This window comes from Abramis brama (assembly GCF_963993115.1).
Source record: "Abramis brama genome assembly, chromosome: 19".
Classification (NCBI taxonomy): domain Eukaryota; kingdom Metazoa; phylum Chordata; class Actinopteri; order Cypriniformes; family Leuciscidae; genus Abramis; species Abramis brama.
Genome location: NC_139981.1, coordinates 8,006,951 through 8,024,053, shown reverse-complemented (window position 1 = coordinate 8,024,053; position 17,103 = coordinate 8,006,951). Strand labels below are relative to the sequence as shown.

The 17,103-nt window shown below is 34.5% G+C and overlaps 2 protein-coding genes across 3 annotated transcripts; one reads left to right on the top strand and one right to left on the bottom strand.

The window, feature by feature from the left end:
- Positions 1-805: 805 nt before the first annotated feature.
- LOC311069739 (NFU1 iron-sulfur cluster scaffold homolog, mitochondrial) lies at positions 806-4,659 on the bottom strand. 2 transcript variants are annotated; one of them, XM_084093146.1, is made up of 8 exons: positions 4,376-4,659; positions 3,888-3,976; positions 3,595-3,730; positions 3,336-3,402; positions 3,131-3,242; positions 2,969-3,032; positions 2,082-2,256; positions 806-1,484 (listed from the first exon to the last, which is right to left on the bottom strand). In XM_084093146.1, the coding sequence occupies exons 1-8, from the start codon at positions 4,429-4,431 to the stop codon at positions 1,413-1,415; spliced, it is 771 nt and encodes a 256-aa protein (XP_083949272.1). In that variant the 5' UTR covers positions 4,432-4,659; the 3' UTR covers positions 806-1,412. The 2 variants fall into 2 exon arrangements, with proteins under 2 accessions (XP_083949272.1, XP_083949273.1); XM_084093147.1 differs by having other exon boundaries at positions 4,277-4,390.
- A 2,952-nt stretch (positions 4,660-7,611) lies between these two features.
- LOC311069641 (transmembrane protein 150A) lies at positions 7,612-16,331 on the top strand. The gene is made up of 7 exons (XM_084092936.1): positions 7,612-7,850; positions 9,015-9,062; positions 9,144-9,215; positions 9,305-9,372; positions 9,691-9,821; positions 11,787-11,964; positions 13,710-16,331. Exons 1-7 carry the CDS (start codon positions 7,786-7,788, stop codon positions 13,895-13,897), a joined length of 750 nt encoding a protein of 249 aa, XP_083949062.1. The 5' UTR covers positions 7,612-7,785; the 3' UTR covers positions 13,898-16,331.
- Positions 16,332-17,103: the final 772 nt, after the last annotated feature.

The following is a 17,103-nucleotide window of genomic DNA, read 5'->3' as shown; positions in this document are numbered from 1 at the left end:
TTATTATATGAAATCCAAAAGAATTAGTTGTCAGCGTTTTAGATGGAGCTCTAGACTGTTTTTTAGAAATTGCATTTTTTTTTCATTATGCTTTGTTGCAAAATGAAATGAAAACATTTAGTCTGTATTTCTAAACCATATAGAAGTAGTAAACAAGCAAGTCTGTTTAAATGTCCACCGAAAGGCTCGTTTTTAGTTTTTAAGTTTCCATTATATTAATCACTTAAATTCCAAGTGACTTGGAGACTTGAACACTCTGGAAAGTTTTGTTGTTGAACATCAAATAACGCACAGAAAAAATAATCCAAAACTGAAAATTGATTCCTGTCCACTAATAGCAAATTTGCATGTGAAGAATTTGTTTCAAAATTCCACCATCTACAGGTCTAAGAACCTGCGCCATGGAATAAAACATTTTAAAATATAATTGCAACTTGTTTTCTCAAAATTGCGGGATATAAACTCGCAATTGCGAGAAAAAAATGAGGCCTACCTTTTTATTTATTTATTCAGTGGCAGAAACAAGCTTCCATTTCATTCAGCTATATCACAAGATGATTTAACTTGGTAACTGCTTCTAAAGGACTGTCTCTGGACATTTTTATATCAGATATTCAAATCTCTCATTCTGGAAAAATTTGTGAAAAAACAATTATTCACAAATGGGTTGACCTTTTTATGCTCAAACGCAGAATAAAAATGGAGGCTTAAATAGAACAAAATGCAAGCAAGCTCAATAATTTGTTTCAACCCCTAAAGAGAAAAGTTGTAAATGGTATGACAAACATTCTAGACCAAGACAATCGCCGATTTATGCACAACTTTATTTCATTATAGGTCCTCCCGAACTGCTGGATGGCAGAAAATGATTACAAACTTTCACAACTGATCTCATTCTGAAAGACTCTTAGAGCTGTGGTAGATCTACAATTACAAGTGGTCAATTGAGGTTTAAGAATGTATCAGGATCACAGCATTGAAATCATGCCAAAAGAACTCCCACTTATTTAATGCACTCACCAGACATCTAGGTGAAACTTCAAAATGCAATAAAGATTGGAATTTAAAAAGCATTACAACCATCTTCAATTTAACCTTTTCTCTCAGACAAGTAACAAACCTGTTTAACATCATGAACCTTGCAACTCTGAGATCTAAAAAAGCAACAGTCAGAACACATAACGGTAATCAGGAAAGTGCAGAGCTCAGTTTTTTTGTACTTGCAACCACAATATTGCCCTATTATAGTGGAAACAGAACAACTTACGACTTTAGGCTTGGTTAAATATTACAGTATATTCTAGTTTCTGAACCTTAAATATGCAGCATCCTTATGGAGTGTCTGAATCCCACAATGATTATAACACACTGATAGCAATTGAAATATGTTGACAGCAGAGCCGGGTCTCAAGCTATGAGTCTTGCAGTTTCTTCTCCAGTTCTGTAAACACCTTTGCGTTGATCTCATCCACTTCATCCTCCACCTTATTAAATACAAAGATATACATATTCATGTGAATAGTGAAAGTCATTTAGTAAAATATGCAAATAATGTTCACATTAATAACTTTAAAGAGGCCATATTATGCCGTTTTTGTCATATTAAGAATTAGTTTTCATGCTTGAACGTTCAAAATTATTATTTTGTAAATATTTTGCATTATTGCAGCACCTCCTTTCCCAGTGTGTCACTAATGATCTGTTAAGTTTCTGTCTCTATGAAGCCCCTCCTTACGAAAAAAAGTGAAATGTGCTCTGATTGGTTGACTGTTTCAAGCGTGTTTTGGAAATGTCACGCCCCCTTTTTTTCCCTAGAATGTCTTAGGCGGGAATTATTTAAATGAGGGATACTGAAGAAAATATTGCCTGGAAGAAAACTCAAGACTACAATCGAGCATTCCGGGAGTTCAGAAACAGTGCGCACTGATATAGGAAATAACTCCGTCTGGAGTGGACTTTATGCTTTGGGATTTGTAACTTTGTAGACTTTTTTTTTAGACCATGTTCAAACAGCAACATTACACACTAAAGAAAGTTGGGGGAAAAAACATAATAATCTTTAATGGATTTATATCTCTCACCTGTTCTACCAGGTCTACCTCGGGTATATAAAACTGCAGCATGTTCTGGATGCCATTTTTTAGGGTAACTGTGGAGCTGGGACAACCAGTACATGAGCCAATCAGCTTCAACTTCACAGTGCCATCCTCAAAGCCTTTGAATATGACATCTCCACCATCCTCCTGAACCGTGGGTCTTAAGGAAAGCAGACACAGCATTGAGCTAAAGTGGACATCTAACAACCTTCATTACATATCTAGCTAATAATCTGAAGGCCCTGTCCACATAAACAGCCATTTTATTGTGTCATGCTAAAAGGTTTTCACTCGAGTGGCTAGTATTTATATTCTTAAAATCTAAAATGAATAATTAATTAATCATTACTAATTCAAAAAAAAAATATATAAATATATATTAAATGCTTTTTAAATTTTTTTTGGAATGTATAAAATACCATTCAAAAGTTTGTTAAACTCTCTTACACTCACTAAGGCTGACAGTTAAAACAGTGGAATATTGTGGAATATTATTACAATTTAAAATAACTATTTTCTAATTTAATATATTTTAAAATGTGATGGTTAAGCTGAATTTTTTTAGCATCATTACTCCAGTATTCAGTGTCACATGATCCTTTAGAAATCATTCTAATATGCTGATGTGCAGCTCAAGAGACATTTCTTATCATCATCATTTTTCCAGGATTCTTTGATGAATTAAAGTTTAAAATAACAGCATATATCTGAAATAGAAATCTTTCGTAACATTATAAATGTCTTTATTGTCACTTTTGATCAGTTTAATGCATCCTTCCTAAATAAAAAGTATAAATTTCATTAAAAAAAATGTTGACCTCACCCCGACTTTTGAAAGGTAGTGTATATGGAATCGAAACAACAAAACATACCTGATCCGTGTGTCTAACAGCTCTTTGATCATTGAGACAATTTCATCATCATCCTCTGTAACACCTGAAGAATAAAGACACATTAAAATGATCAGACCAGTTCAAATACAGTACATAATGCACCATAATTTATTTAGTCAATCTGTGCAATGTTTGGCTCACTGCTCTCAGCATGTGTTGCTCCCATTTCGATGGCCTCTCCACTCTCAAAGAACTTAGCGATTACCTCAGTCGCATGTCGTTTAATGTCTGTCCATTCAACATCATCATCTGTCTTTAATAAGTAACAATTTATTCATGAATTTAAAAGCAGTACTTCAGAACACAGGCTAACAATCAAACAGAATGTCTAATCGCCGGACCCTACCTTAGTCAGTGTGATAAAATCAGGGCCATAAAAGACACTTTTTATGCCTTCAATTTGGAAAAGATCCCTGTTGGATGATTACAACAAATGTATTTAAAACACAGCAAAGCTATGCATGCCTTTTGAAGGATGCAAGAACAACTGCATACCACAAACTGACAGGTAATAAATGCAGAAGAATTAATGATACATTCAAGTCACTATTTGCAAAAGGACACTATGATTTGAAAGTAGTCAATAAAGCCGAAACTGTGTTTACCTGGCTAAAGGGGAACTCTCTGCTGAGTTTGATGTTGGGAAATCGTGAGTCCCTGTCCCCAACACAGGCTTACCAGGAAGAAACTTTAGACTTCTGGGGTTTGGTGTGTCTTGAGTTGAAATTGAAATCTTCCGTACTAAACAAACAAACAAACAAAAAACAACAACTAATAAGTCCTCAGAAGGACTACAGGACTGTACAATATAAAATTCAACAGCATTACAAACTTTCAATCATCAAAAGTGATCTGTAATGGAATAAAGAGGATATCTGGTAAAAGTAAAATACTTCACCTGAGAATGCTTTGCATTCATACTGTTGAGAATGTATTCTGTGGGAAGCCCACATTGAATAGCACTGATTTCGGCCATTTACAGGCAATCTAAAAGAGAATAAAAGTGATTAACTTACATTCCCCACGCACACACTATATATAACGTTATATATATATATATATATATATATATATATATATATATATATATATACGTCAAAATACGACCATAATAAATAACATAACAGTAAATAAATAAAACATATAATACATTGAGGATCAAATGAATACATAGAATTTCACTCAAACAATATGAATTATTTAAATGTATTTTTATGATAGTGGAAGTCACTGTAGTGACTACCAAGGTAATCGTTAGACTAGTACTTTGGTTGAAATTACGGTTACCATTGTAACCTAGAACTATAGTCATTTGACAGTACATTATGTAACAATACACATCTTGGTTTTTAAATGCTGTGAAAGATGCTGTACGCCATTTCCAACCTAAAACGATGTGTCCGTATGAGTCGCAATAGACTCCATCTTATAGAGGCCGCCATTTCGATTGTTTTGAAATTTAGGACCCCGAAGCCGGCAATAACGCTCCTGTTCAAAAAATCGACTTTGTGTGTTTAATGAATGTTGTGTGTGATTTTAAATATATAAAGTGCTTATAAAAAATGTTCAAAAAGAGAATGAAATCAGAGTGAATGACGGCAAAACAACTGAACTGCATTGCACCTGACATGCAGGCGCAAGTGGTCTAATGCTCGCTTCATTTCTTAAAGAGATAGTTCACCCCAAAATGTTTTTTTTTTTTTTTTTTAAATCGTAATTTACCTAGTCACCCGTATTCTAAATCTATGACTTTAGTTTTCTCTTTCATTTTACACAAAAGGAGTTGTGACAGTCAAATATTAGACAGAATGACAGTTCCAGTCACCATTCACCTTTTCTATGGGGGAAAAAACATGCAATAAAAGTTGAGGCAGTCAGTCTCTCACATTCTGTCTAACATTATTGTATTCAGAAATTCAGTCATGTAGGCCTATACAAATTTAACAGTTTTTTTGTGACTAATGCATGCAGGATGCAGGACGTTGACCATTGTTTGCATGTGAACCGATCAAATTATAGTCGGCATGAACCAGAAGTTGTGATAGTCTTTTCTTCTTGAATGAGATTTTTTTATATATATAGGGCGGGATTTTGTCCATCATGAATTGATATGGTTGTGAGTTGCTATTCCTGTGATCTCATGTGTGACAGGTTGTCACGCCTCCTCATGCCAGTAAATACGTCATCAGTAAATATTTGTCACTGTAAGAGGGAGGGGAAGTTATTTTGAACAAAAAAGGCACATGAGGGCCCTTATCTTAAAAGAAATTCCATAAAAAATAAGAACTGTCAATAGCCATTTCTAATTTCCATCGCACCTAACATTAAAGTTTTTAATATTTTTTATATTGAAATAATTTCACATTTAATCTCCAAATTAGTGTAGAAACAACATGAAGACAGTAGCCTATATTTTAAATATTTGTTTAAATATCGAATCACTGATACCAATACTGCAACCGATATCTCTATGAAATAATAGGCATTCAGCATTACAGTATAATTCAGAGCTATACATTTGAACATTTATTAGGCTTTAAGAATAACAATTTTAATTTTAAGTGAACTTAAAACAATCTTCACATAAACATATTATAATATATGTCAATATATCAGGGCTCAATTTTTTCTATTGGCCCAGTCAGACTAGTTTAGATTTTTTACTTGCCCTGTCAAAATGCACAAAAAGTTATTGTTTTTGTTGCTTTTGACCCATGTAACCTTGTAAACAGTGCATTAAGATTTGTATGTAGGTCTAACAGACCTGTTAGACCTACATATAATTTATAAATTTATATATAATTTATAATTTATGCACTGAAGACTGTGAAGTGTCTTACCTGTAAGACACTTCACAGTCTTCAGTGCACAAATTATAAATTAGGCTACGTATAGATTAATCCGTATTAAAGCTACAAAAGTAATTCAGTAAAGAGCAGCGAGTGATTTTCTATTTGTCTTTTGTTCTTTGATTATCTTCAATGACATCACAGCAGCAGGTTTATTTATTAGGCTGCTGTCACTTTAAGACCTGCCGCACATGACGCGGATCTGACGTGCATTACAATTTCTCATTCTCATCTCATTTTCTCAACTCTTTACGTTCATCAAAACCCGCATTTTGGCATAATTTGTGTATTTTGTCAGTTCAAGCGCTGTCTGAAGCTGTGCGCTTGAAGACCAATTTATACTTCTGTGTCGAAGTCATGCCGTCTACGTCGTAGGCTGTGTGTAGCGACGACGTAGACCTCTCTAAAAATGTAACAAAAGTCAATTCTACGTGTAAATCCGAAAATTGTATACATATCAATCACTGGACTAATCTTTAAAAAAAATAACATACACAAGAATATTATATTTAGCCTACATTTCTTGATATCTGGAAACCTAACTCATCTTCATATAAATCAGTCACCTGGGACAGACCCATGTTCACAAACATATAATAAATAATCTCTGAGTATAGATCATTCTACAATTTAGATGTATTTTAGGCTATATATGTTCGATAAGCTATACCTCTTTTCATTTATATATGTAAAAGCTGCATATTAGGGTGAATTAAGGGTGATTATAAAGAGTTTGTTTGAGTTGCCGTAGTGTGGTGTAGTTCTTCTCAAGCAGTGATGGGTAATGTAGTCTTCCATTGAGCGCCGGCGGTAACAAACCCTTAAGGTAAGGTGAATAATAAACCTTTTACAGTCTGGTATAAACAAGCGTTAAAGTAAACAACACAAAGAACACCATTCCCGTTTGTGATAAGGCGATATTATTACACATCTCGACTCAACAAACCGATCTGTGTAAATGAGTCGGACAGGGCCATAAAGTGCGTGTAGTCCATATGTAAATGCACTTGCATGGTTTAATTGATTGCTTTCAATTTAAGTGACACAAAGATTATCACAAAGTAGGCCTAAAACTACTTTGCTAGGCCTAAGTAGGCCTAAGACTTTCAGATGCGTCACGCGCAATATAATAACGCTGGCTTGATGTGTTTTGCTGCAACACATAATGATAGGGAATGAATGAATTAAGATAAAATGTTGTGTTTCATGCTGACATGTGGGATAGTAAAGAGAGAACGTAATCGGAAATGCCATACCAAAATGACTTGTGTTTTTCACGACCCGAGTCTCTGCATGTCTTCAAGTCCAAGTCGCAGACTTGAGTTTCCATCTCTGTGTTTTTAGAGGCTACTCTTGTATGCTCTTTCCACAGATCTACAAAAGGGCAAATCAAGGCACTGGTGAGGCTTTTACAGCAGCATGATTTATTTGACCTACAGGAATATTGATATCAGTCAAAATAAGGCAGAATGTATATGTTGCACACAGTCTGATTGCATTCAAAGAGAGTAAATTTGCCTAATGCTAAAAAATGTTGAGGGATGATTGTCGTGACTTGGTGGGTATCTACAGTAGATGTTTTGATTCGAGTTTGAGAACCACTGCTCTAAACTAACATGCTCTCAGGACAGCTATGAGTAAGAGCATAAGTAAACACTGTAAGACTGAGTTGACTCAACCCAAGTTGTTTTATGGCTGTTACATTTTCTTGTAACAGGTGATTAACATTAAGGAGTGGCTGAATGTGGTGGCATGTCTCAAAGCTTTTTTTTTGTTGCATGTAAGAATGTAGCTCGTCTGGTAGAGGAGACAGTAGACTGGTAAGGGCAGGAGGAAAAGTGAAAGATGTTAAAGGGCATGTTTAGCTTTTCAAGACCTTCGTGGAAGTATTACTTCTGAGATTGTCAGCACTTTACTTCAATCTTGAAGCAACTGTCTCCAAGAAACATGGCTGTTTGGGTTATTTTACCCATCGTTCTGTGTGCTGTCTCATTCCTCGGGTGCTGGACAGTGTGAGTTGACCAAATTATTTGTTGTTCCTCTCAATTTAAATGACCTATTACAAATACATGCTGCTTCTCAAGGTCAGCTAAAACTCTAAAGTTTGTTACAGGTTAAGATGCTTTTATTAGAGTCTGTTACATTTAAATGTTTTTGCTTTGACAGAAAGATAGACTAGTTTCAATCGTAATTTATGATGTTTGAATCATAATTTATTAATGTCTACATTATGACATTGGTGATGACGTGTAAAAGATGGTTGCATAACTAGCTTAACATCAATAAGAGGCAAGTCATTTCAGTGCTGATGTCATAAGCATCATGGCACATTATATTTTAAACTCAGTAACCGAACATGAGTCAGGATCAGAAAAACTCAAAGACAAGTAAAGGCTGGTCTTTCTACTCTTTGGAAATCTAATCAGGGGAGTCTGATCCGAGACATTTTCACATGTATTGTTAGATGCTCATCATTTTCTGTGTAACTGAGTCATGCTCTATCAACATTACTTATTAAACAACCCTTATGCATCCTTACCAGTGTTGGGTGTAATTAATTACTTAGTAATCTGATTACTGTAATTTCATTTATTTTCCCTTGAAAAAGTAAAGTAAGGGATTATTCTTATTTTTCTGTTATTTAATTACTGTTACTTTTGATGTATACTGTATAGAAAAATTCTATAAAACAATAGTGGATTTAACATCAAAATTGAATGTGAAAATGTATGTTTTTAATGTAACCTTCTCCCTTTAAATAATCAAGCTCAAGAATAATTTAGCCTATGCAATTTTATATTATTTACTTGAAATAATCAATAGAGCAGTTTCATGTCGTTCCTTGTATTGTTCAATAGTGGAGGTTGATATGGAATTTAGAAAAAAATTAGTAAGTAATAAGTAATCCAATACTTTTTTAGAGATACAGTAATCTAATTACACCGTTGAAGATGTAATTAGTAGCTAATTAATTACTTTTTTTAGAGTGACTCGCCCAACGCTGATCTTTACTAGCACAATATTAAATACTGAACAGAATGAATACAGAAACAACAAAAGATGCTACTCCCATAGCAAAATATTTGAACTATTTTGGTTCTGATTTTAGGATTAGTATTTTTCTCCTAACTTAAAATGACATTTGTTTTAAAGGGTTCTCTTGTCTTTTTTTACAGATATGGACTTGCATTAAGTTTCAACCATGTCTGCTCACTTACTAACTGGTAAAGTGATGAATTCAACCTGCATTATTTAATGTTTCTTTAATTTATGCTTCATAAAAACATTGTTGGGTTTCTTAACAGGGAATACAGAAACTCATGTCAAACAAATGAAATGGGGAATTGCTGCACCCTGGATAATGTCCCCACCATAAGGTTTGAATAACACATTGACCTTTAAAACACCTGCTATTTTCCACTTCATAATACAAAGGAATGACAGGCATTTTCTGCTTATTTTGCAGCACAAGTGGAGCGAATTTTCCAGAAAACTCCCTATTCACAGCAACAATCAATGCTGGTTCATTTTTGTGTGGGTGTCTTTGACTTTCAGATAATAGGCCTATATTTCACATCTGTGTATAGGGAGTGCACTACATAATTCACATAATTTAATTTGTGTACCAGTTTATATCTGAAATATGTTAATACATTTTAAAATATCATATTATTAATTCCATAATTGAGTAGATGCATATTGAGTAGGCATGTCCAAACATTTGACTGGTAATGTAATAAAGTGCACAGAATGTCCATAAGACACTCTTTATCACTTACAGTGAATTGAATTGTGATTTGAACACACTGCAGAGAAAATCTGTGTAATATATTTGTCTCTTTGTCCCCACAGTTCTGGTTTTCTGCATTTTCCATCATGCGCACATCCTGGACAGGAACAATGTTCATTCTCTTCTCAGTAAGATTGCTATGATCTTAGGCTGTGTGGTGTCTATGGGTGCTTTCATGGCTGGAAACTGCAATGTAAGTACAGATGAATACCCTTCACTAATTTCACATAGCTAATAAAGGATTCAGTTCTGATGTGATGAATAAATTCTCAGGTGACAAGAGCCTTAACAAGAGAGTCTGACAACACTTACTCTTAACAAACACACAATAATCAAGCTCCTTAACCATGTATTTTACAAGATAATAGGTAGCATGAAAGCATTTATGTCAAGTTGATCATAGGTGGAGTCACAAAGCAAACTCTTCTTAGGCTTGGAAGACTGTTTCCTGTAGGCGTACTCTGTGTAAATATAATAAACATGCATGATGTTATGCACATTACACATGACATAACTAGTTTCCACTTCAAATTAATTAGGGTACAACAGGGCTAGAGACAAACTCTTAAGAAAAATGTGCTTTTCACTACTGCCATAGTATGATAATATGAAAATATATGTTTGTATTGAACATTGATGGAGCAACAGATTTTGTGTGAAAATAAATCATAAAAGTTGTTTTTGTTTAAAAATCTTATAAATGTATGAGGTGGCAAGGTGGGGCAAAAGGCACAAAGTATAGTTACAAATACTTTAGCTAAATACTCAAAACAATCACTTTAGCAAAGTTTGTACTATTTTCTGTTTATTTGGATAAAAAAAAAAAAAAAATTCAATAAATATAGTCATTAAAATATGTTTATATATATATATTTTTTTTTTTAAATACATAAACAAAATTATTTTAATAAAGATTCTGAAAGCATTGAAGAAAATCCCATAATAATTTAATATAGATTAACAGTAGTAATAATAAATTATATTTTATTATATAATAGCAGGGGCGCCTTTTACCCCAAAAACCATACTTTTACATATTCTTCCGTTATAGAAAAACGGTTGCTTTAATTAGCTTGAACAAAACTGAAAATCATTAAGAAGACCAAATATATTCAATAATTTTAGCGATTCTCATTTGCTATTTAAATCTACATTTTAAAAAACATCATACTGGATCAAATTAGCACAAAATAAACTTTGCGCTGCTGCCCGCGATCGCGTCGGGTTAGCCAAATTTCCACGTGCATCTTGAAAAGCGGATGTTTTGGAAAGTGCAAGTAGTGGTCATTTAGTGAATAAAATAAAATCAAAGGCGCCTTTTTTCCCGGTGCGCCTTTATCCCTGTTGTACCCAATCTTCAACTACTATGTATTAACTTAAATGCATCATTTGATACATTGCACTTAATGTGTGTACATACATGTTTTACATTGTACTAATTACATTGCTGTAATTATTTACATCTATAATTACACCGTTGACGCTTCCCTCACACCTTAACCTACCCTCAATCCTACACTCTTTGAAAAAATGGCTCAGTTTGGTTCAATATAGAACCCTATAAGTGTTCTTGACTCAACTGGCTTTTGCCAAAATGTTGACAATTGCATAATACATTGATGTTTATCAGGTTATGATTTTCTTCCTACTGATAAAGTATGTTTACATGCTGTTTAATTTATAAAATTTTATTACAATTAAAAATGTATTAAAAACAATATTAATTCAAACTAAACACATAAAATAATCCCATGACAGGAACCTCTAAAAGGTTCTATATATGAAGCTCCTGACAGAACCCTTTAAGCTTCTATATAGCCTAGAGCCTTTTCTTCTAAGAGTGATCCCCAAACATATATATATAAATAATATGCATACCATCTCAATGGGAGCAAGTGTTTTGCAATACAACAAAGTAAGTACATTACCTATCAGTAATTTTGAAGTACACCTACTTAGGTGTTAAAGACACCTAATGTGAGACTGAAAACTTTAATCTTCAATTTTTAAAAACATTTCAGTAAATTTCATTTTAATTACACCACCATCTCAAACTTGTGATTCCAAAGTCCTGTTTGTCTAAAGCAGAATGAACTGACACATTATCTCCTATAGTGAAACAACCAAATAGATGTTGTTTCCTGTGTTTTTCTTGCAGCCAACCGAGCTGATGTTGCTCCATTACCTGGGTGCTGCCCTGAGCTTTGTGTGTGTGTGTCTGTACATGACCATCTTGACCTTCCTCACTAGCAAATGTGTGATGACGGGGTGTGAACGGGTTCTCCACCCACTACGCAGCATCTCCACAACTATCCAGGTTTCTGCCACCATCCTCTGTATCCTTGTATGCTCAAAATGTTTTGATGGTAATGCATTGTAAGCTGTTTTTTTAATCATAAATTATTGTTCAGTATTTCTATGCTTACAAAAAGCCTAAGCAAGTATGAAGTGCAGGTGAAAATGAAGACCTATAGATCATTTGGGAGCAGATGTCACAGTTACGTTACTGCAGTTGTGCGCGCACATTGTGGTGGCAGAAAAACTGTCATTTTCTTCTCCGCCCACTAAACACGTCACCGCTGTTTGCAAACACCCAAATTGTCTAGGCTATTTAGACACTGAAGAAAAGCTTTAAATGTATGAATGTCATTGCATTATGTAACAAAATACCAAATCAAGGGATGTGTGTTTTATAGAAATAAAGCCTAGACACACATCCAGGAAAACATTTCATAAAAATAGGTTTAATGGGATTCACATTATAAATCAACAGACATAGGCCTACAGTTCAAAATGAAGATAAAAATGTATTTGAATACTTCACGGTTGTCAAGCATCGTAAATGTGACTGTCAGTTGTCTTCATACATCCACCAAAAAGTGTGACACCTGCTGTTTCAAAAAGTACATTATGCAATGCAAAAGTTTGTAACGGAGCGTCTATTTACACCAAGTGCAAATAGCTCGCCTTGTTAGTAGAAGAGCTATTTACACTAACTCCGCCCACCAATGTCTGGTTGGGCTAGACAAAAGGACAAAAAACCGCTGTAATTTTTCAGCCGTAGGGAGTAAGTCGCGTAGAAGATACTTTTGGCGCAAATTCGAACCAGAGTTTGAATCCGCCGTTTGCCGAACTCGTTCTGCTCCCTTTTTCCCATCGCATATCAGATTGGAAAGGCATTTATTTTCAATAAATATGAAGAAACTATGTGAAAAGTGGAATTAAAGTGCCTAACGGTTATTTAATAATAAAGCGTTTATTGGATAGGGTTAGGGTAAGTGTAGGGAGGACTTTATTAATAAATAAAAATTCCTAATAAGGCGGCATTTATTTAATAAATATAATCATTTACACTCAATATGTTATTGCATACTGCTTTATAATGTACTAAAATACTGAGGTGCAAATAGTATCTAACTACTATTTACACTTGTTGCAAATAAAATACTGCTATTTTTACATAGTGTAAATAGAATCTATCGATATTTTCACTTAGTGCAAATAGCCACTGCCTTTTTTTTTAATGCCTTTGAAAGATAAGTCTTGGATAAAGTCTTATATACTCCACAATAAGGTTCATTGCATTAATGCATTAACTACCAATGAGCAATAAATCTGTTACAGTATTTATTAATCTTTCTTAACGTTAGCTAAACTATTCATTGTTAGTTTATGTCAGCTCAGGTCCATTAAATAATATTAACCTTTTTGAAAAGTGTTACCAAAGTCTGTTATGATCACCAAGGCTGCATTTATTTGATTAAAAATACAGTAAAAACAGTAATATTATTACAATTAAAAATAACCGTTTTCTAATTTAATATATTTTAAAATGTAATTTATTCCTGTGATCAAAGCTGAATTTTCAGCATCCAGTGTCACATGATCCTTCAGAAATAATTCTAATATGCTGATTTGATATTCCAGAAACCTTTCTTATTCAGGATTCTCTGATGAAAAAACCTTCTGGGGCAACCGTAGATGTTTAAAGTTTTATCAAATATTACCATTATTAAATAGTTATGTAGTAATGAAATGTTTTGAAACAGTTTTTTCTCCATGACTCCTCTTCTCTTATCAGACGGCATCTTCTTCATCCAGGAGGATTACTTCTATAAGCACATCTCTGCTGTGTTTGAATGGTTGCTGGCTGTCAATCTGCAGCTTTATGAACTCAGCTACTCCGTAGAGTTCTACTTTTTCTCCTCGTCGATGCTTTCGGTGCTTTTAGCACAGAAAGAAGAAGAGAAATGTCTCATTTTGTCTTAATGTCGAAAAAATCCTTCAGAAGATAGATAGTTTTCTTAATTTTTCCATCATGGATTCATAATAGATGGCAACCTCATTCAAACATTGGGTCTGCTCAGGAGACATTTGAAGACCTTTTTTGAAGTGGCAATAGAATGTATGGGGTTGCAAGCACTGGATTTACTTTGGAGCAGGATCCTCTGAATTTTCTCAGTGGAGCAACAGGCACTTTGAACTTTCCAAAGCACTTTTACTTTCAAAGTACTATAGCATTTAACTGAGAAAAACACCTTACAAATACAATATTTGATCTCATATCTAGATTTCCTGTGAGTAAGAGTAACTTGGTTGGTGCATTCAGCTTAAATGATTGTTCAGTGTTTACCTCACACTTTTAATCTAATCACTCCATCCCAGTAAATGTAGAATCAGCTGCTGGCAGGAAATGTGTATTTGTCAGGACTGAAAATGTCATAAGGTATATATAGAAAAAGATAAGAATAACACATTAATAGTCACAGGTTTATCTCAAATTAAGTTATTTTCCATTATCCCTTATTATTGTGTCAGAACTTCAATTCAGAGACTCTAGATATGAGGTGAATTCAAGTAAACGGAGAACAATATAGATGGATAAGTGGTTCAGTTTACCTGAAATTACCCAAAATATTTATTTGAAAAGGTCTAATTTTATAGACAAGATCATTGTCAAGTTTGATCCCTGATACTTTTTTAACACAAAGAATTTCAATTAAAAACTTAATTTTACAAAACAAGCAACAAAGGGCTTATTGCCTCTGTATGATAGTTTGATATTTCTAGATGTATGTAGTATTCAAAGCTAGTTTTCAGTGTTGAGATGCAGTTACGACAAGCCTAAAAACAGACTTTACGGGTTAAAGGCACATTCACACCAAGAATAACTATAACGATAAAGATATAGTTTACAAAATCATTCTAAATACAAAAGAATAGCAGAGTCCAAACGGCACAGAAACAATATCGTTGGAATCACTTCCAGAACAACTTTTTCCAGTTGATGAACGATAAAAACATTGCCAATCAGAATCCATCCTGCTTTAAAGAGCCCAAGCATTTAAAGCGGCAGACTGAAGTTGCAGACTTTCTGCTTTCCGTAGTGACCACTCACGTGGTGTTTGCATATTTTATCACAACTGAAATGAAATAAATGCAATATTTGTCAAATACACATACGTTTCAGATACGTTTCCATTCAATACTTTATGTATTGCTTAATACAGCGTCTGTTTGTACAAGAATAAAGTTCAACATAAGCCTATACTATTTAAATACCAATGTAGTGGGGTCTACAGTCTACAGTTTTATTTTGATAAGCATGACACAATTAATATCGCGACTACATGAAAAGAGATTTTACTGTTATAAAAATGTTGATTTGTGAGCATTCGGCCAATCATGGAGCAGCTTTGTCGTCATCAGAGTTTGTGCAGCCGCTCTGGAGAAGCTGCGCAGAATGAACCAGCCGGCTGCTCTCGCGGTACTTTAATGCCATACGTCAGTCATGTGGCGTCGGCGCTGTCTCAAGTCGGTCAAACTTTCTAACCGGCACGCACTGCTTCAAGTCAGCCGCCGATCGGTCTGCGCAGCGCTGCATGAAGTCGAACAAGCCTAAAACTGCAGCGTGAGATTATGTGCTGCATTCATGGCATGTCGTAATTACTGTAAATAAAGCTGTGCGCTTTCGAATCGCTCTCGCAGTTCTTTGATGTCATACACTGATCAGTCTGCGCAGCGCCTCTTCAAGTCGGTGGTCAGGTGGTACAGCAGTCAGGTGGTACAGCAGCCACGTGGTACAAGTTGTAGCTCTTAGAAAAGTAAGAGTTCACACATTGTAATTACAAGTTCAACAAGCATGTGAAGGCTTTTTACAGTTCAGAATCGTTACGGTAATTACGACATGGCGTGAACACACCTATAATAGAGCGATATATCATCCTCTGGTGTGGACGCTAATACAGTTATGATTCTTGGTGTGAACGAGCCTTGAGTTTGAATGCAACAACTTGCATGAATCAATTTTACTTCAAAATAAAGGTTCTTTACTGGCATTGATGGTTCCATAAAGAACCTTTAACATCCATGGACACTTTCCATTGCACAAATGGTTCTTTATAGTGGATAAATGTTGTTTAGCTTAATAATAATGTTCTTTATACTAAGAAAGTTCTCTACTAAGAAAACTGCTCACTGAAAGGTTTGTTTGGGAACCTCCTTCTGAAACCTTTATTTTTAAGGGTGAATGCTGAAATCCAGTCTTGTTTTAACTTTTTAAAAGGGCAGATGTGTTTAATGATGTGTTGCTTAAAATAATCTAGAGATGTAACTCCTGTTGCCAAATGTGACATCGAATGTTTGACTGGAATGCAAATGGTTTCACAACATAATGGCCAGAGTATTAAACACACAATGGTATAAAAAGTCATGTGTGGTGTACAACAATGCATTGGAAGCAAAAGTCGTTCAACAACTGCTCTCTGTAATTCTGACACACCTCATATTTGCATGTAGTAGTTCACCTGGCCAGGTGAAGATTATATCGCTGTTTTTCTATTAAAATTGTATTTGACAGGTCAGGTTTAATGAGGTAATCATCTAAAAACTAGTCCCCTTGTTTGCATTTTCATTATTAAACAATGTAGTCTGTATATATGCATCAACCATGAAGACTTTAAATTGTTTTGAGAACCAAATAATCTGACATGCATTAATTTATAGTCTACTTTGTAGCAACTATACAATCTTAACTACTTCATTTAGAATGGCAAAGAAACTCCCAGAACAGGGAGGAGAGTTACAGGACAGCACATGAACCTCACATTCACAGTCAGGCTGAAGGAGTGACTTTGTTTGGAGAGGTTATGTACACACATTAAGAAAGACACTGATGCAGTTTAGGACTTTGGACCTTTGCTAAAGAATACAGCAGCTGTGAACAGAGCTTTGCAGAAATAAGCCCTAAAACCTGGAAATTAGTTGAACAATGAACAAGCATATTTGCACTTCCGGTTTCATCGTGCCGAAGTCAATGGGTTTTTGTTTAAATGCCTAAATTAATGTCTGTGGTTAATACAAGCTCAAGATATATTCATATTTTATGAAATTAAATACCCCACTTGCAAGATTTTACTTGTTTTGGATAAGGTGGTTGCTAACAAGTGGCTAAATGGGACAGAGATACTAATTCA

Coding starts and splice junctions, on each gene's coding strand:
- LOC311069739 (XM_084093146.1), bottom strand. CDS start 4,431: ATGGCGGCCTCTATAAGATGGAGTCTATTGCGACTCATACGGACACAT. Junction 3,243..3,335: donor ATTTTATCACACTGACTAAG/GTAGGGTCCGGC, acceptor TACTTATTAAAG/ACAGATGATGATGTTGAATG. Junction 2,257..2,968: donor CTGTTAGACACACGGATCAG/GTATGTTTTGTT, acceptor GCTTTCCTTAAG/ACCCACGGTTCAGGAGGATG.
- LOC311069641 (XM_084092936.1), top strand. CDS start 7,786: ATGGCTGTTTGGGTTATTTTACCCATCGTTCTGTGTGCTGTCTCATTC. Junction 9,373..9,690: donor CAATGCTGGTTCATTTTTGT/GTGGGTGTCTTT, acceptor TTGTCCCCACAG/TTCTGGTTTTCTGCATTTTC. Junction 9,822..11,786: donor TCATGGCTGGAAACTGCAAT/GTAAGTACAGAT, acceptor TTTTTCTTGCAG/CCAACCGAGCTGATGTTGCT.